We start from the raw sequence: 20,850 nt of genomic DNA on the forward strand, positions 1-20,850 counted from the left end.
AAACCTAGAATGTTCCTACTTCGGATACCCTACCTGGCTCCCCCTCTACTGTTGGGCAATGAAACTAACGTTGTGCCACTCCCCCGACACTATGAGGAAATCTTGAGTCAACCCCTTATTGGAATCAGGAAGACATGGATGAGACGAACCCTATCGTCCCTTGTCTTCATATAGTACATCTTACCCCTTAAGTGATGAAGGTTGTAGCACCAGTTCACATCGTGATGAGTCAGTCTTAGCCCCATTTTCTCATTCAAGTGTCTACACACCCTAATATCCTAAATACATTCACGGCACACTGGGTAGGAGTCAGGCGAAAATGCCTAAGGTAATTGAGGGTCACTGGCCTCATAGGGATTCTCATCCCTCCCTCTACGAAAGCGACTATCGGGATCCGACTTCACCCTCTCTCCTCTTAATGTACCACTCCCCTTCTTCACAGTACTTCAAACTCACATTATTGGGTATCCTATAATCAACAATGAATTTGTTCATCATCTCGTCGGACTCAACCAACCTTCTTAAACTTACCCATTCCCCAAGGACGACTAAAAGTTCCAGAAGAAGAAAGAAGGAATAGAATCAAGGAAATTGGGGTCACTGGAAGAAGAAGACTTACAGAAATATGACGATTCTCTTCAGGTAGTGTGCAAGTTGAACCAGATTCAAATCATACGCATCAATGGTTGTAAGCGCGAAAATGAGGAAACCAGGCAGTTCAAACAGGTACTTATACTCCCCCTTAGGTTCCCCAAATGTAACTGCCTGCCCATAAAAGCAGGAGATCCCCACCGAACAATTACCATCACACCGTTGAAAGTGGGAAACGTGGTGCCGCAAAATTTAATGAGGGCACACATTAAGTCTTGAAACGCAAAAAACGCACATCGGGCAGTCGAAAAGTCGCCAGCATTAGCACGAACCGAAGTGGGGCGATTCGTCTAGAGGGCCCGTAGGTATCAAAACCCCTCCTCCCCGTCCGAGGGAATGTGCAGCAGGTTTTGAGGGGCTATTGTGGGGCCCGTGCCTGATACCTCAGCCCATCGTGTAGTAGGCCCAAGGCCGACGCCGAGGAAGACTGACCATCCACCTAAGTTGGGGAAAGCCTCTTTTTTGACCCACGCCGAGGACCTCTTCGTCCTCGGCATACTAAGGATAATTTTGGGAAGGACAAGCCAGAGCAAGCTGTCACATTCACACTTAATGCATTCACCTAACCTCTCTGGCCGCATTAATGGGGATATAACCCCTTAGCAGGGCAACGTTGATCAGAGTGAACCACTTGAGTACTGATAAGGCCTCTGATGGGACGGACGGCCAGAAGAAAGGCGAATGGATGATCAACAGATGGAAGAAGGAGATAGGAAGATGAAGACTATATAAGAAAAGCAAGTAAAGTAATATGGAGGGGAGAAGGGAGAAGAAAAAGGGCTCCTCGGCCACGGGCCGAGGAGCATCCCCCAGTTGTAAAAAAGTTCTAAGTATTTTTTAATAAAAGAAGAGAGTTCATGCTTGGTGAACGATGGCCACGCCAAACCTTCAATCCACTCTCTACAAATTTATTGTTTAGGCTTGTTGGGCTGAAAACCATTCATACTCTGGGTCCAATCCAAATTGAGTCCCCACAATTGGCGCCATCTGTGGGAAGGATTAGTGTGCTGGCCGGCGCACCAGGCGATTGTTCTAAGTGTCGTTTTACAGTAGGTTGGCGAAGCAAAAAAAAAAAAAAATATCATATGCTTTGTTGGTATTTGTAAAGGTTTATAGAAAAAAGAGCATTTCTAAAATTAATAGTTTAATACATTTAATATGAAATTTTCTTATGACAAAAATGGTTTGTTATAGAGACTAATTCTAACATATATATGATCTTTAAAATATTTTTAAAAATAAATTATATATCATATATATCTCATTACATAATAATATCACATTCTTATGCACATTGGCGGCTCTCCTAGTATGTGAGGGTGGACCTAAAAAATATTTATATAAATAATTATTTTAAATTTATATGTTCAGTGACCAACCCTGACTTGAAAAAAAAAATATATATATATATATACTTAAAAATATATATTATATACTAAATTAATCTATTTTGATCACCCTAATAAATTTCTTTAACACCTTTACTTGATAATCATAAGAATTCGAGTTCAATAAATATAAGAGTAATGCTACATCCATAACATTTTCACAATTATTTTATAATAAATCTTATGTGATAAATTGTTACTAATTTTAATTTGGGTTCAGTATTGATATGTTTTACCCACCAATAACAGGCTAGCAACTTGTTGCATAAAATTTGTTATAAAATTATTGTGGTCACTTTATTTTTCTCATATCAGCATTTTCAATTGCACTTTATCTTTTATTAGTCTTTTTTTTTTCCTTATTCTCTATGTTAGTACAAAAAAAAATTGTAATATTTCATGTATTTGCGTGTTTTTTGTGACATTGATATATTTAAGTTGTCTCTTTATTAAATTTTGTATAATTTAAGTTTCTTAGTGATCACCCTAAAAAAAATTCCTAGAGCCACCACTGCTTACGCATCATACATGCTTGCTACTGGTTATTCTTAATAGTGAAAGAACAATTATATATAGCACGAACAAATTTAGCACAACAAGAATCAAATATAAATTTAAACTTAGCAAAAAAAATAATTATTGAAAAAAAAAAGGGTAAAATGCCAAAAACCTCTTACACTTACAAGTTTATACCAATTCAAGGACAAGTAATTAGGAATTTTGAATGATTTCCCAACTGGTTGGGAATGAGCTTGTTTTTTAATTGGGAAATGCTAATGAGTGCCCTTAGGGTACTAGTTAATAATCCATTGAAAGAAAATTTTTATGAAAAATGAAAAAAAAAAAGTAATTAATATTTTGATAACTTTTTTTATTTCCCATAAAACTGATATCAAAACTTTTTTAAAATGGATTATTAACAAGTGCCCTAAGGGCACTCGTTAGTATGATCCTTTTTAATTAGACATTTGTATGCCAGTATGCGTAACCTTGACATACATTTCTAACTTTTAGAAATGACGTGACTAGGCCATGCATTAAATCTTCTAACATTCTTCAGTACAAAGGTGATGCCTTCTTTAGGTGACAAAGGATCATTAATAAGTCACTCATATCCAAAAGATATTGAATTCTAACAAAATCTTTAATGGATAAGTTGGAGTTTACAATTCTATGTTTCATACATTTTTTTTAATAAAAAAATTATTGAAAATGGAAGATTATTGGTCAGCAATAAAATATTTTTAATATTGTCAATTACATGGCAATGACCCAATAAGATTACTAATCCGTTTGATTAGAATGATGAAAAAGTGATTGGACATAAAATGGGGAGGAGACGGAATAGTAGAGTGATAAGATAAATTTTAGTTTTCCCTCATAGTGTTTGATCGGAGTTGAAAAAGTTGAGAAACGAAAAACACTTTTATTTAATTGAAGAGAAAAGTAGGAGGAAGAAAAATGTAATTTATATAAACTGATTCATATACTTTTATTAAAAAAAGTACACCCAATAAAAAAGAAGAAGCAAACAATCAACCAAAAAAAATCACACCAAGTTTATTAAAACAAAAATCATGCCCAGTTAAAAGAAAAAAAAAAGCAAAGAATTAACCCCCCCAAAAAAAAAAAAAAAAAAAAAAACCAATCCTGCACCGTTAAAAAGAGAAAAGGCGAATTAACAAACAAAAAATAAAAAACAATCGTGCCCAGTTTTTAAAAAACCAAAAAAAGTACATGCACTGCATTTGCGCCCACTTAGGGAAAAAGAAAAGAAAAGGGAAACAACCAAACCAAAAAAAAAAAAAAAAAAGTAGCACGATAGAACATCATGGTGCTAGTATTGTGGGCAATTTTTTTCTAAACATTTTCGCAGCTTTTTCTCCAATCTTTTTCTAGATTTGAAGAGATTACGTTTTGGTGGGATCAGAGAGAAAATCACTCATATTCCACCAATTTTCTATCCTCAAATCACTCAAACCAAACACAAAAAAAAGAAATGGTTGACATACATGCAATCTCGTTGTGTGTGCCTTTCTATGGTCTAAACTATTTTAATTTACACTTTCTTTCCATCATGGACAATGCTTGAGCGAGATTTTGGAAAATAGTAAATTGACTTTTTTGCACCAACCAATTAGCCTAACTTTTAACTATATAAAAAGAAAAGAAAAGAAAAAAATTGTTGCATGATTGTGAGGTTGCATTGCTAAGATCAAAATCTTTGAGCCTAAACTTTATTGAGTCAAAAAAAAAAATTTTGTGTTTCATGTTGTTAGTTTTCACATTGTAACCATTTTCTTTCAAAACTAGAGAAGTTCTAGACCATAGTTTTAAAAACCAGATCGAGGACACAACCAAATTTGCCTCTAGCCTCTACCTAACTATTTGGTAGAAACTCTTCAATGAGTGCTTTGAAGTGTTGGAATTCTAAGTTGATGTAGACGAATTTGGGAGGAAGTTCTATAGAAGGATTCTAAAGTCTTGGGGTCATTGTTGTGGAAGGCAAATGTTGATTATAAATTGAGATTACAAGTGGAGTCTAGTCTACAAAGGTTTTATACGGTTTTATGAGTATAAATTGAATATAATTGTTTCTTGTATTATGAAATTTTCAACGGTGTTGATTACCCTCGAAGTTGTTTTCTTTTTAATTTTTTATAGAGTTATTTATGAGTGTTCCACTTAGCAACCAAAATCCTGATGTTCTTATTCAGCAAAAAAAAAAAAAAAAAAAAAAAAAAATCCTAATGTTCTTTTTCTACTTTATTTATATTGCTTTGGATTGTGATGATTTTTGCTGTAATTGTTTTGACTATTAAATTGATAACTTTGGGTATACGAAACAATTAATCCATAAATTAGTACGTTGGGGTCAATCTAAGGTTTGTTTTTGTTTTTTCAGATATGATCAAGAATTAGGTATTAATTCATCCATAGACTCACTCCAATAATCCAGTGGGCCTTTTTACAATATGCCAATTAAAGTATAAATAGTTTGTGCAAAAACAATGTTAATAATTTCATTAGAAATTGTTTAATAATTATTTATTTATAATAAAGACATTCTAAAATATTAGAGAAAATTATCCTTTTTAATTATAAATGTGGGGCCAGAAAATCGGGTAGCATTGGCCCACTCCAAGCCAGGCCCAAATGGTCCACGCCGAGGATGCATGATGGGTCCGAGGATGACCCTGTCATCGGGCGTCCGAGACCTCGGAAAAACACGAGGACCACCCTACCAAAGGACTCCTGGAATATCCGAGGAGGAGAGGGCCCAGTGCCATGCGTTGGCAACAGAAGTACGGAGAAGGGGCAAGCCCTGGGCGAACTGTCACCTCGGCATTGAATACGCTCACCTAACCCTTCTGGCCGCATTAATGGGGATGTAACCCCTTGACAGGGTAACATCGATCAGGGTGAGCCACCTGACCACGAATATGACCTCTAATGGGACAGACGGTCAGAAAGGAGGCCAATAGATGATCAACAGGAAGAGGAAAAGAGGGATATATAAGAAAGGGGAGCAAAGTGTAAATAGGGGGAGTATGGGAGGAAAAAACCTCCTTGGCTATGAGCCGAGGAGCATCCCCCAGTTGTAAATTGGTCTTAGTATTTTTCAATAAAAGGAAAGTAGTTGATGCTTCATGGAAGCCGGTGAGCACCTAAACCTTCAACCCACTCTCTATAAATTTATTGTTCTGAGTTCGTTGGGCCTGAGGGAACCCATATCTTTTGGGCTACAAAAATGGACCTCACAATAAACATTGGGATCAGTGGCACTGTCCCTTCTAGAATGTAAAATAGAAAAATCAACTAACTGATTGGTTAATGATAAGCAATTGTACGTCTTACATCACTACTATTAATCTCACCAAATTAATTTTTTACCAAAACACTTTTGCTTTTTTTTTTTTTTTTTAAGATAAGATAAAATTTCAACTTCGCTCCATAATGATTGTTCTTTATCAAAACACTTTTATATCTCATACTTAAAGATTATGACGTAAGTCCTTTAAATGTTGCCAAGATATCTGCACTTTTACGTTAATTTCTTCAAGCCAAAATCCTCAAAAAATTCCCTAGATACCAAACCATATCCTTATGCCACCCTAATCCTCGTCCAAAATCTAGCCAACATGCCCATGTCTATGTTGTGGTTGACTGTGAAGTAAAGGCATTGATATCCTCCAAGCCACCTTCATCCAACCTGTTTTTTTTAGAGCCCCTGAACTTGGGATAAGTATAGTTGGTGTTTTCCTCTGCTGGTGTTTCCAAGCAAGGTGTAGGACATCTTATTTCTTGAGACCAATGGAACTCACCATTTAGGTGAACATTCCTAGAATTATGTGATTAATTGATAAATTTTTCATTTTTCATTTTTCATTTTTCATTTTTCATCAACTTAAATTTTTGGGAGAATTTGTAATTTAACATGGTATTTGAACAAAAGGTTAACTTAAGCTTTTGAGAACTTAAACTTTTGGAATCATTAATTTAACAAACACTTTAGCTGCATGCCTAAGCAATTCCTCAATAAAAGGTGTTGTAATTAGGTTAAATTTGAATTATCATGAAAAGTCATGTTTTTAATTAGAATATATAACCAGAGCTCGAACACCTTTAGTGGAACAAGTACCAAGCGTGCTTGAATGGGAAATGGCCAACAGGCCAAGCATCATTTGGTAAATGGCTGCTACTTAGCGGTATAATTCCTTTGTTATTATTTTTTAATCTTGGGCTTTTCCCCTTTTCTTATCACCTTGGATGCTAAGTTGACGCAACATTTTTTTGTCTGTCCTGGCTTTTCCCCTATACTATATATTAGGACAAAGGGGGGAATATGCTGCCAATAGTACCATGTTATTACCAAATTCCATATTACGTGCTATAGTAAGATAAAATGCTGACCAAATCCCTATTTGTTATGGTATATATGCTTAAATCAGAAAAAAATTGTATGCTTGTGACTCGCATGAATAAAAAAAAAAATCTAGTGCCATAAAAAAAAACTATATAATTTTTGTCACAACTCTAAACGTGGCTAATTGTGATTGGTGGATAAAAAGTAATAGGTTCATGTCAAAGTAACCGATAGCCACTCACAGTTTTTATGTCGCAATCTGTCATATAGGAAAGTTATAACAAAAGTTGTGAGCTTGTTTATGGTAGTAGAAGAACTTCACATAATTTTCAGATTATGATTTTCTTCTTGATGCAAATTCAAATCCAATGTGGATTCCTTTCCTGACTTCAAGTTTTGGACCAAGTTAGAGTCTTTTTTAATCTCTTTTTAGTGATAAGAGAGATCTGTCCACTTTTTCTTCATCTTCTTTTAAAAAGCATGGAGGACGTCCTTTTTTCCTGTCACTTTCCCCTCCAGATTAGGAATCGGATAGTTCTGAAGTTTGGTGCGATCAACTAGCAATATTTTTATATGAAAAAGAGGTACCTTGAGGTGCTTTCCTAATGTTTATGTACTTATGTTGAGCAACCCAATTATCTAGAGGCCCATTCCCTTCTTTGGATAGCGAATCTCAAAAGAGTTCTAAGCACAATTGACAAAACAAAAGCTTGTCTTTAAGAAATTTTTGTCAATAAGGGGGGCCTTTGGCCATTACTCATTCGGGTCAGAAAATTTGTGCTCTTTCTCTGTATATTGTGTTTGGCCAAATATTCTTTGTGTGCGTTGGCCTAATATTATATGCTATCGCTCTCCTAATCTCCCCTAGGGTTCTAGTAATGCAATAAACTTTATGAATATATGTATGTAAAAATTAACAAATTAGAATGAAGAGAGAGAGAGAGAGAGAGAGAGAGAGAGAATAGAACGATAAGGACCCTCATCGCTTTGTCATAGCGAACTCTAAATATTATGATTAAAAGGGTAAAAGTTGGTTTAGAGATTATCCACACTTTTTAATGGAAATTCAACCCCACGTAATTGGGGTTCTTGAGTACTTTCGTGGAAGTTTTTAGCTTAAATTGGTTAGGTATAATCAAGGTCTTTTTTTTTTTTTGGTTTACAACAAGTGTCACTAAATCTCAAAGCTCTTAACTGGTTGTTTTGAATTAAAATAGTAAACAGATCACACTTTTATTGAACCTTCAAAGTTAAGAGACTTCAGTAAAATGAAAAGGAAACAAAATAGTTTCAAAGTTTCTGTTGCCTAAGCTAAGAGCATATTCCGAATCTCAAAACAAGTGGAACTTATAGAAAACATCATATATGATCACCCGTCTAGAGTGACCTATTCCTTAACTCATTGATCCCAATACTAAATCATGCACTAGTAAGGACCACATGACTAGAATATCTAACCCTTTTAACTTATTGATCCAAAAGTACTTAAATATTTTATAGCTCTCTAAAACCTCTCTTTGCATACCAAAAATTAACTAGAAAAAACAAAATTTCCAACTTGTTTGGGTTATTCAAAAGCTAGTTGGCTCTTGGACACAAGAAGACACAGCCTAGGAAGCAAATAGTTTGACTCGTGGGCAAATAACCAAAAAATATATAGATTTTTTAATATAAAGAAATGATATCTCAATTTTCGGAAAGACTATTCCATTTCAAATGAAAATTGCATTTTAAGAAACTACTAAATTTAAAATCATTTTCCAATAATTTTTTGAATTGAATTCTATACAAGTTTTGGTGCCAATTGGAGCCAAATTATCCAACAAAATCGTTAGAACAACCTAAGGTATACAAGATCTTTAGTATTCACAAAAATTAAACGCTTCAAAATTTTAGGAACAATAGGGGTAAAATAAAAGTGGACCTCATGAAGATTTATGATTCATTCCATTGGGATTTTATTTTGCGACGTCCATGTGTGCAAGTCCTCAAAAAAGTGATGTTTTCTTTGCTTGTGTACTAGGATGTTTTTAAATAAGGCCATATTCTTGAGATGCTACGGTGCAAGGAAGTGAACATCCTTGTTAAGATAATAGCAAGGATCTCTTCTTGGACCTCAAAACTATTGTCCTTTGCCTGTAAGCTTCAATTGATTCAACCTGTGTTGTTTAGTGTTCAAGTTCATTGGACTAGTTTTTTTTATCCTTCCCAAGAAAGTGATTAAGGGTGCGTTTATATAAACTGTATTTTGAATTTAAAATGAACATTTGTAAAAAAGTTACGAGAAGTTGTGATTGCAAAACAGAGTTTTGAGTTTTAAAAATGTTCTTTTAAACTCCCAAAATACCAAACCAAACAAACCCTAAACCTATTGAACAGAAAATTGAGCAGCTTTCTATGGAAGAGATCAGAAAAAGTTGAAGAGTGGAATAAGGCATTATTAAGGCTGCCATTATGAAGTTTATTTATAATTTATATTCATTCAAGCAGGGTGATCTCTATGGATATCTTGGTTAAGTCACATCTACTAAAAAAACAAAAGTTTTTAATCGGAAGATTTGAACGTAACATTTTTATTGAAAATATCAAAAAGCAACGGTCGAGTTATAAGGGTTTTGACAACTCAAAAGACATTATAAATCATATATGGAGTTGATAAAAAGATATACCACACACTTGATCTTAGTTAGCCAACTAGCCAATAATTGCGTTAAAGTGGTTATACGGGATAAAGTCTAAAATATAATTCATAAAAATACGATAACTACAACTGTGATAATAATCACAATATCACAATTCATGGTTCTTTACTTTGCACGCATGCAATCTTACAAAATACAACGGCGAAGTAACGGCACGAGAAAAAAGTAAAAGCTCACCTCTTGGTTTTTTTATTCTATTTTTTTTGGATTTCTTGTTGTGAGAAGAATTTTATTTTTGTGAAGAATCTTCCACATCGTACACTCCATAATGGTTTTTTTTAGTATTCTTTCAATATCTTTTTTTTTTAATAAAAAAAATAATTTTTTTAGATTAGAGTAGATTGTATTAGCACACAATAAAAATGATATAAATAGTAAATGCGAATATGTCTCCTACAATGTACTAATTGTTAGGATCTTGAATTGGCATATATCCATAATCTGTTGATAATGTAATTTAAAATCTGTTATGTACCCTTTGTCAATAGTAAGGATTGGAAATTGATTAAAGATGTGCTTTCAGTAAAAGTTCACTCAAGTGAACCTCAATTCTCGCTCGAACGAACCTTGATTCTCTTGCTCAAGTAGAACTTGCTCGAACAAGTTTCATGTCTAGTTGAGTGAGACAATCAGTCTCAATATTCTAAAAAATACACATTCCTAAGCAAGATGTGTTTAGTACCCTACTTATAACAGGGTACGTTTAATTTCTTCACCATGTATGTTGAGCATATTAAGACAAAAATATCATAGATCAAAAAGGCGAAAACTAGAGCAGTTTCCAAACGTCTTCTTAGCTCCAATAGATCATTCATAAGGTATTATAGGTTTAAACCCCGAGCCCACCCCAAAAAGAGTATTCTAACTCCCAAAATGGTTTAAATACTTAAAAACTGACATCCAATTACTTTCGAAGTTTTCATTTCCTTTGTTATGTAATTAAGGATAAGGTGAGGCGTAAATGAAGACCAGTCTAAAGCCTATATCCACTCTAAAGGTAAGGAATACTCTAATGGCTTGTTTGGAAGTTTAGAGAGGGAGGAGAGTAGAGGGGAGTAGAGGGGAGGGGAGTAGTGGGGAGGAGAGTAGAGGAGAATGATTCCCCTCCACTTTGTTTGGATGTTTTTAAAATTAGTAAGGGGGAATGGAGTAATTAGCCATTCTCCTTGTGTAATTTTGTTAATATAATAAGGGTAAATTAGGTAATTTACTTAGTCAATAGTTTATGTACTCTACTCTCCCTCCAAATCTCTCCAATTTGGGGGAATTAAAAATGGGGGGCTAGAGGGAGTTGAAACCCCTCCAAACCCCTCCAAACTCCTCCTCCTCATTTCTTAAAAAATTTCCAAATAAGGTAATTGGATTACTCTCCCTCCCTCTACTCTACCCCCCCTCCAATTTTAAACATCCAAACAGGCCATAATGTAGATCTCAACAACCTTCTATCTGCCTGGCTTTTGAAATCCTAATTATAGTAAAAGTGAATCAGAAAACACTTAAATTTCATTAATAGTTAAGCTAATACCAACATTTTAATTGATTTAGTAAGCTATAACTAGATCAACTTAACATATGATTGTATGAATTAGTAAAATTATATAAAGGGAAATGTTAAAGAATGCCCTAAGGGCATTAGTTTATGAACTATTTATATATATATTTTATGGAAAAATGATAAAGCATTTAATTTTATTGACAGCTTTTTATATTTTTCATTAAAGTGATGTAAATTTTTTTTAATATGATTTATTAACAATTACTCTAAAGACACCTATTAACATGATCCTTGTATAAATTATAAGAATTATGTTTCGAAAGTATACACATGTGAAAGTGACGTAATGTCGTGAAAGTGATGTTATGTAACTACATTCATAGTATTATGATTTATTAACAATTATTCTGAAAATATCTATTAACATGATCCTTATATAAATTATAAGAATTATGTTTCAAGAGTATACACATGTAAAAGTAATGCAATGTCGTGAAAGTGATGTTATGTAACTACATTCATAGTATTTATTTATTAATTTTATCTCAAAAAAAGAAAAAAAAAAAACCTTTCCACATAATCTACAAAGCACGCGCTTGTTCGACTTTTTGCCAGGTGCTGACTCAACTGGTTACGTGTATATCCTGTTCAAGAAAATCAGATACAAATAAAAAATGTAAAATTAATCAATAGGGGGGAACGATAACCTCACTGACTTCGCAAGTAAGCCACAAACCAAGACTCTCCACGTGGCACATGGAACCCACCATACCAATCACAATTGCCCCCCCTATTAATGACGTCAGCCTATACGCCATGGGCTTGACAGCATTAGTATGCGCACTTTAAGGGGAAGGGGGTGCGTAGGTTAAGCTACCAAATTGGCACACAATTTTAATTTTTTAAAGTATTTTTCTTACTTTTTTAACTTCTTCATTTATTTCTTCTAAAAATAAACTAATTTCTTTTATATATATATATATATATTTTTTTTTCTTTTTTTAAAATTCGGTATCAACTTATCAAGTCTAAGTTACATGACGATAAAAGTAATACCATATATATTATAGGTCTTCATTGATAAAATTAAGGGTAATACCATTTGATTAAGGGTAATACCATGTATACTACTAGTTTTGATTAATAAAATTATCATTACATGCACAACACGTTTGAGAAAGTGCCAATTCAACTTTTGTCAAGTATCATGGTAAGTAATACGAGCATTCTTAGCAACAAACCACACCACCACTTTTATTCATTTTGGTTTTGGTTGTGGTTGGGAGCACTTTTAATTAGTAGTACTTCTTTAGTGGGAACACAGCCACGTTAACGTTTGACTGTAGCATTCAAATAATGGACCAAACATTTTTACTAGTTTATTGATTAAATATAATAATGTTTTGTTCTTATTCATCTTTATTTTTTTATTGGGTTCCGTTTCTTTAATCTTTAGTCGTTATGTTACTTTTGGATTCTTGTTTGCTTTCGTCGTGGAATAGACATTATTAATTCGCTGAAGCTGAGCTTAAGACAGTTTTAAATACCAAATTATAGGCCTCACTCGGCTTAATTTGGAACTTTGCAGTTAATCATCAAGTTTAGGTACTACTCAAACTTTTGCTCTCTCTCTCTCTCTCTCTCTCTCTGTGTTCCAATTTGTGAGTTTCCAACTGAACTGAGCCTTAGTTGGTTTGTTCTTTGTTAAGTTAGTTGAAAGTGCTTATGGTTTTGCAGTATTAAGCTGCTTCTGATTTGTAGTTTTGTACTGGTGGAGCAGTTTTGTAGTACTATTTTCAGTGTGGTTGAATGAAACTCCATATTCATCCCAAAAGAGAAAGAAAGAAAAAACTATTGTGGGGTTGTTTTAATGTTGTTTACAAAGTTGGGACTTTGTTATATATACCCTTTTGGTGGGAATTTTTTGTTTCTACTTGTAGAATTCTGGCTAATTTAGTACTTCTTTGTTTTTGGCTAGTTTTTAATGAATCATGTGATTTTGGCGCCATTTTGCTGCAAAGGATTCATTCATTGCCGCTTGTTGTGAAGGTAAACGCACTATGGTTACTTGCTCTTGTCAATGTTACTTGAAAGTTTTTGTTTTTTTTTTGCTTGTTTTCTTTTTGAAGTGGTATGGATTTTGAACACGTGACCACAGGTGCCATTTGAGCTAGAGCTCAATCACAATGGCAGTAGATGTTGAAATCATCTATCTCAATACACGTGTGTGTGCGTGCACGGGGCACATGCGCAGACTGGATTCCCTTTGCTCAATCTTATTGAAAAATTGGAAGCTGCAAATCTTTCTCATGTATAGTTGCCCTATGCTTATAACCTTATTTTTACCAGAATTGAGTTGATTTCATTTGAATACAAACCACCCGAATTATGATAGTTTAATCCACAGGTTAATAAGTATAATTAGTTTCACAAAGAAATTGGGGAACCAGTCCAATTTTCTAATTATTCTGCTTCCAGTTAAGTATGATATTTTAATCCACTGGTTAATAAGTTAGTGACTCTGCTTCTTTTATTGATGAAATGACTTTTCACCTATTCTGATTTATGAAAGATCAGAACATGTTATTACAATTACTGGCCATTATGTAGGACAATTTTGTGTTAGATTGTTGAGACATGTGGTGGAGAATATAGGCAAACATTTATCAATCTTAAAAGTATAGCTAAATATCTTTAGTAGTTGGAATTACTGAATTTGACTTTGACTTGTCAGAAAGGTTGATTTATTAGTTCCCCATGTTCGAGATTCTTGTTAAGGAAAGACGTAGAGGCTTAAACTTTGATGGAATTTTCATAGGTTAGCTGTGGAGAAAAGAGCCGTTCATATAGTAGCTAGCCTTGATTGTTGCCAACAATTTACTGTTTTGACTTTTGATACATGATATGGTTTCTAGAAACAAATACATAACACAACAGAGGATTTAGATCTCTAGTTATGAGCCCAACAAGCCTTTTGCATTCAGTCATCTTCGACAAATATGGAAGGCACCTAAGAGAGAAGGACTAACACATAGTGAATGCCACAAAGGGAGCACCACTGTTGCCTTTGGAACATCATTAGTGGACTCTTGCCTCTCTTCCTCTTACAGAATGTGTGATTGGGTTGAATCCACACAAGGGCTGTTTTATTTCCCCCTATCTGCTTTGAACTGTTAATATTGTCAGTGCTTATGGATGTTGATGTAGCTCCTAATTTAAGCTGATTTTTCTAAGAACTTTTTACCTATCTTAATGACGGAATCACTGAACTTGCTATATATTTGGGGTTTGTTGAATACAATTAATAGTCTTAAAAATTGGGCTTTACTCTTGATTGAGATCTAAAAATTGGTTGAGGTGAGAAAAATGCAACAAGCATGACAAAGATATGCTTTTATGTGCACTTGGAATACATTTTGGTTGTTTTATGAGAGGATGATAATAGGGAGATTTCACCATCGTCCTGACGGATGCAGAAATGCATGAAGAACAGCAAGTGTTACGTTAGTTTTTGCTGTATAGGGCTCATTGTGGGTGGATCATCTTCCTTACATTTTGCTGTTAAGTGTTATTTTCTCCTAATGATTGTAATAAGTTTAGGCTTTGGGCATTGATCCTCAATTCTTTAATTCACTTCCTGAGATTCAGAAACCTACAGTCTATAAGCAATCAAATAACTGTTTCAGCGGAAGCTTTATGCTGTCCATTTCTGCTTTCCATCTGTGTCATAAGTTTGCCCATCTCAACATCAAATTTTCAGGTTTAGGTCTTTTTGTTGCCTATCATTTTCTTGTGCAAACAACTAAACATGTAAGTTTAGGTAGAAATCTCATGGTGTATCAGTAGGTAATGAAATGAAAATGCCAGCTGACAACTGCTCAATTAGCTTTGTGTGTGAGAGCATATATCCACCATTGGGTATATGCCCTCGCACTTTGTATGCTTTGTGTGTCAATTAGCTGATTTTGACCAGAGATACTGCTTATCCTGAGCATGACCAAATTTTTAAAGAAACCAATATTTGTGATCTGGCTAATAGTGGTAGATGGTTTTCAAAAAATTTTGTACCACTCATTTCATTGATCAGAAACAATATGCATGGAAAAGAGTTAACCATTTATGAAATTGGGAGTTTTTTTTTTTTTTTTTTTTGAGAATCAAAAAACTCCCAATTTTTTTAAATTTCAATTTCACCATTTATGAAATTGGGAGTTTTGTTGCTCTGTTATCATCAACTTTACAATTGGTCATTCTATTAATCTCTTAACATTCCCAACATTTCTAATTTTAATTCAGGATGACAAGTTTAGTTTTTTTTAATTCTTTCATTATTGTAATGCTGCAGGAGAGTTAATAAGCTTGTTAGTCAATTTATAGAAGCTTTCGATCAACTTATATCGTCACCTCAAGAAGGATGGGCATATACGAGCCATTCCAACAGGTTAGCATGTGGGGAGATACCTTTAAAGTTGATAGTATCCCGAATGCTTCCACAATTTTACAGGTGGACGCTAGGCTGGAAAACAAGGTGAATATACATGAAATTGGATCTCTTTGTTTTTTAATATTAGAGTTATTTTATATATTGTACTCTAATGATTTTCTCAAATGATCTGCTAGACTGAATTTATTTCTCATGATTCGATGGGACCTTCTGGAATTGAACAAGAAGCAAACAAGCCTGGTGATAAGGTGAAAAAATTGCACCATATGGTCTATCTCTACCCCCATCCACAATTCTGTACTCTTAGGAAATATATCCATGTCATCTTCTTGTTATTTATTTTATATTTCATCACACAGAGTGCATCATATTATTATCAAGTTGGGAGAGCATCTGATTGTGCATATATTACATGAAAGAAAATATGTGCTGTTTCAAGTGCTAAACACTGTTTGCTACTTTTATGGATTGTTCATCAAGGATTTTTTTTTTCCATACTTTATTCAAATTCAATTATGTGGTGTTTACTTTGACTAGGACCCATGTGGGCAACCGAATATCACCTGGTCATACTGAGCACATAAGCATCTGATCTAAGTAGGCCATCAGTTGCTAAATCAGTGTTGGTAATGTAAATGCACATATCTATGTACAGGTACAAAGACGTCTAGCACAAAATCGTGAAGCTGCTCGAAAAAGTCGCTTGCGGAAAAAGGTAAAAAGATTTGCATTCCTGTAATAACTTCATTGTTGGAATTTATCAAGCTCATTAAGTTTCAATTTTTATTTTATTTTCGTAGGCCTATGTCCAACAGTTGGAAACAAGCCGTTTGAAGCTGGCTCAACTGGAGCAGGAGCTTGAGAGAGCTAGGAAGCAGGTTAGTGGAAGCTCACCATGTTGGAGGGATAAACACCTTAGGGAGCTTCCTTAAGTAACTAATATAATATATAGAGACACACTTTAACCCAAAAGGCTTAAACCTAATGGGAATGTGTTCAATTATGTTATATTAACCACTCATTCTTCTCATATTTATTCAATGTGGGACTTCACTCAAACATGAAACCCAACAATCTCCCCCTCACGTGTGAGTTTCTGCCTCTCTGTGGGCTTCAAGATCTCTTTGTAGGCCATGAACAAGTCCTACTTACTCTCCCTTGCCTAATGGGCTTTTCATTTCATCAACGCATCATCCATGGGTATTTCGTACGACATCCATGGGAATTATGTGTCAATCCCGCACGCACATCCATGGAAACCCCACACATCCATGTCCATGGGAACCTCGCACCACACCATTATTTTTTTTTCTCCAGGATCTTTGTGTGTGGGCTGTACCTCTTGTTGGGGGGATAAATTTCTTAGAGAGCTTTCTTGAGTAATTAATATAACATATAGAGACACACTTTAACTCAAAAGGCCTAAACCTAATGGGTATATGCTCAATTATGTTATATTAACCACTCATTCTTCTCATCTTTATTCAATGTGGGACTTCACTCATATGTGTAACCCAACACACCATATTCAGTATTCCCCAGATCATCAAATGTATTTACTCATTGATCATGCATTCAAATTTTGTATCCATCTGATAACTACTGAATCCCTGATTGTAGGGTGTCTACATATGTCCACCAGATACCAGTCATGTAGGATTCTCTGGAAATGTGAACTCAGGTTTGTGATTCTAATTGCTGGTAATTGTTGTTCTATATCATGTCTTTGCTCTACCTATGTGTTCTTCTACTCTTTACTCTTAGAGTTCAGTCAATATTTTTATTTCTTATGCAATTTCTAAAACCTAAATTGTGGACATGCATCCTTCTGAATATGAGATAGTAGACAATGTACAAGTAGAGTTCAGCTTGACAGATTCATGCACTGATATTTTCATATTCAAGTTTTACCTAATATAATAATCATAATAACTTTGTCAGTAATTCCTATTTTTTATTGAATGTAGAAATCTCTTAGCAGTAAATGTATCTCTGAAATTTAATGAAGGTTCATACGATAAATGTGGAAAAGAGTGTCATCCTAGTTTTCTTAGCTGTTGTTTTGCCCAGTTACTAGAGAAGAACTGTATTCTGAAACAAAGACAATGACTCTTGCAAGATTTTTCTTTGCCCCTGAAAGTTCTTTTTATGATCTGTTCCATCCTTTCAGACCTAGAGTTCTCTTCCTTGGATGAGACTCCAAGTTTCATTATTCCCATGCTTTAAGTTTTTTTCCCCTAATACCTAATGGAACGGGGTTGCATCTTTTTGTCAGACTTCTAAGGTAGGAAAGTTGTATTGACATATAAAAGAAACAGACTAACATGGTGTTGATTACCCTAGAGACGAGCCCATTTCCATCTTCTAATCACTATGTCTTCAATAGTTTCATAAAGCAGCTCTTTTATGTTATGTACCTGTTATATAGGACTAGTTCCTCATAAACTCAGGATAATCTGGGGGGAGGTGTGGGGTTGTTGGAAGGTCTTAGCTTCTAATCTTACCAAGCCAGAGAGAGAGCAATGAAAGTATCTTCTTTAGTGCTTTTTTGATTATTTCTGAGAGCTCTCTGTGTGTGTGGAGTAGGGAAGCACTGTCTCACTCTCTCGTGTGGTTTGCCTCTCAAAGAATGATGCACAAACCAAACATCTTGATATGATTCTGAAGTACATATGATCAGCTATAATTAAATTTATATCTCTATATGTGTATGTATATAGCATACATACAAAAATAAGCATGACATTTGAAAGTTTCCTTTTTGTGAAAACAATTGCCTGTCCTGTTTACTACTTTTGTCATTAAAGTTGTTTTGTTCTTGAAATTGTCCCAACTGTGGATCTTGCAGGCATAGCAGCATTTGAAATGGAATATGCACACTGGGTCGAAGAACAAAATAGACAGATTTGTGAGCTTAGAAATGCACTGCAAGCTCATATTACTGACGTAGAACTTAATATACTTGTTGAGAATGGCTACAGTCATTATTATAATCTTTTTCGCATGAAGGCAGATGCCGCAAAGGCTGATGTCTTTTATTTAATATCTGGGGTGTGGAGAACATCAGCAGAACGTTTCTTCCATTGGATTGGTGGATTCCGCCCGTCAGAGCTTCTAAATGTAATAAGTAGTTCATTTATCTCAGTTCTTGAAGACTGCTTTAGTCTCTTCATTTGCATTTTAGTTTTTGGGATTGACTCTCTATTTACATCATCACTATCTGGGAGTTATCACTATGGAATGCCATATCTTCAACTCTGTAGTAGGACTGCATATCTGAACAAACTATTTTTAATCAGGCATATTAATTTTTTTATTAAAAAAAATTAAAGTTAATCATGCAGCATTCTGCCACTGTTTTGGAAAAATGGCATAATTCTTCAACCTCAAGGAATTTACAAAATTTCACCACTTTGAAGTTGTTGCATGATAATTAGCAGAGCAAGGTGGTACGGAAATGCTTAGCATTTGGGACATTATGGATGTTGGTAGTGCGTTCAAATAATTTTTAGAACATCAATATAGCTGGAAATGTCACTTTGATAAGTTGCTTTATTAGTTGTGCAATATTTTTTATTTTGTTTAGTTGTTGTGAAATTAACTATTTGCTCTTCAAGAATATAAATCTAGGTCAGTCAGAAAGTTAATATTATGCTAAATTGCTTATCTACTTCAAGCTGTTTCCTTATTAGACCAATGTTTTTGGTTCATTTAACAACAGTCTCATGCATTGAGTCTCAGATTAATTAATTATATCATCATGATTTGATTGTGCTATAGTGCAACCAAATATGAGGTGCTCTTTTTATTTTGGTAGGTCCTCTTGCCACAGCTTGAACCATTGACCGATACCCAAATTCAGAGTGTTCGTAACCTCAGAAGGTCATCTCAGCAAGCAGAAGATGCTCTCTCACAGGGAATGGATAAACTGCAGCAGAGTCTGGCTCAGAACATAGGAGCTGAATCTGTAAATGCAAGTAATTATGGGTCTCAGATGATTGCTGCAATGGAGAAGTTGGAGGCCCTTGAGGGATTTGTGAACCAGGTAATTTATATTAGATGGTTGCTGTTGAAGTGCATATAGGGCAGTTAACTCACAAATGTCAAGTAAGCTTCTATGAGTTCAAAGTTGGCTTCTTGAAGATGTAAGACACCAATGTGTCTTCAAATGAAGAGAGCAGCCAGACCTATGGGCTGTAAAAACAAAACCACTTTATAGTTTATATACTCATTCACTTATTAATATTAAAATCTGGCCCAAGAATCTAACCATGGTGAAACAAATATCCATTATCTAGGACCAAAGTTTGTGTGTCTTAAGAGTTTTTAGAATTTTTACCATGTCTATATTATGCATTGCCCTTTCAAATTAATCACTGAACTGTCACCCTTGTACAAAGCAGGCAGATCACCTTAGGCAACAAACTCTGCAGCAAATGTGTCGTATCCTAACAATCCGGCAATCAGCTCGAGGCTTGCTTGGCTTGGGGGAGTACTTCCATCGTCTCCGTGCTCTCAGTTCGCTTTGGTCTGCTCGTCCTCGTGAACCTGCATAACCTAGAAAGCACCTGTAGAATCACTATATATATATATATATATACATAGATTGTAGTACTAGTCACCACCCTTGTTCAGGACGCAGCTGCAAAGGATATGAATCCTGTGCTTTCTGCTTCACAGCAGTTTTATCTAGTTTGATAAGGTGTAAATATAAATCTCAAGGTTGTGTATCAAGAAGAAACTTGGGAAATTTTTTAAGTTTCCCTATAAATTACAGTGCATGTTATAAGACTGTATTGTGTATATTGTGATAAAAGGTAAATTTGAAGTAAGTATTTATTGTCTAAACATGTTGCTTTATTTGGCTGAGCTTAATTTCATTTTCTTAAATAAAATGTACAAAAAAAAGAGTGTGTTAAAAGAAGCTGTATATAATCTACTGATTAAATTAAACTGATATTTTAAACTTAAGAAAGATATCTATCAGATGATCCTTAAAATTCAAGTTCACTAAACTCAATGTTAGCAAAATGGAATTTAAAAAAAAAAAAAAAAAAAAATCTACATAACTAAATAACTTTGGATAAAGGCTTTTTAATAATTTTTTTTTTGCAAAAACAGAGTATTTGACGAAAAAGGCCATGTTATTAGGAATAGGAATTCTAATTCCAAAAAAAAAAAAAAAAAAACATAGGAAATCTTATTCATTATTATGGGATGAGGAAATGAGCAAAAAGGTAATTTTATCTAAATCTCAACTGTCATTGTAAAGAAAGCCTAACCGTCCATAAATCCCAATTTTG

At 34.4% G+C, this 20,850-nt stretch overlaps 1 protein-coding gene across 2 annotated transcripts; it reads left to right on the forward strand.

Moving 5' to 3' along the window:
- The first annotated feature begins 12,545 nt into the window (after positions 1-12,545).
- Positions 12,546-20,395, forward strand: LOC112023229 (transcription factor TGA7). 2 transcript variants are annotated; one of them, XM_024055846.2, is made up of 10 exons: positions 12,546-12,708; positions 13,082-13,152; positions 15,449-15,631; positions 15,724-15,795; positions 16,203-16,262; positions 16,348-16,425; positions 17,168-17,228; positions 18,396-18,667; positions 19,365-19,592; positions 19,951-20,395. In XM_024055846.2, exons 3-10 carry the CDS (start codon positions 15,518-15,520, stop codon positions 20,101-20,103), a joined length of 1,038 nt encoding a protein of 345 aa, XP_023911614.1. In that variant the 5' UTR covers positions 12,546-12,708; positions 13,082-13,152; positions 15,449-15,517; the 3' UTR covers positions 20,104-20,395. The 2 variants fall into 2 exon arrangements, with proteins under 2 accessions (XP_023911614.1, XP_023911615.1); XM_024055847.2 differs by lacking the exon at positions 12,546-12,708 and adding an exon at positions 12,746-12,764.
- Positions 20,396-20,850: the final 455 nt, after the last annotated feature.

This window comes from Quercus suber, unplaced genomic scaffold, assembly GCF_002906115.3.
Source record: "Quercus suber isolate HL8 unplaced genomic scaffold, Cork oak 2.0 scaffold_51, whole genome shotgun sequence".
In the NCBI taxonomy this organism is placed as follows: domain Eukaryota; kingdom Viridiplantae; phylum Streptophyta; class Magnoliopsida; order Fagales; family Fagaceae; genus Quercus; species Quercus suber.

Excerpts from the sequence above, each read along its gene's own strand:
- LOC112023229 (XM_024055846.2), top strand. The coding sequence starts at position 15,518 with ATGGGCATATACGAGCCATTCCAACAGGTTAGCATGTGGGGAGATACC. Across the intron at positions 15,796-16,202 it reads CAAACAAGCCTGGTGATAAG|GTACAAAGACGTCTAGCACA; the intron begins GTGAAAAAATTG and ends ATCTATGTACAG. Across the intron at positions 17,229-18,395 it reads CTCTGGAAATGTGAACTCAG|GCATAGCAGCATTTGAAATG; the intron begins GTTTGTGATTCT and ends TGGATCTTGCAG.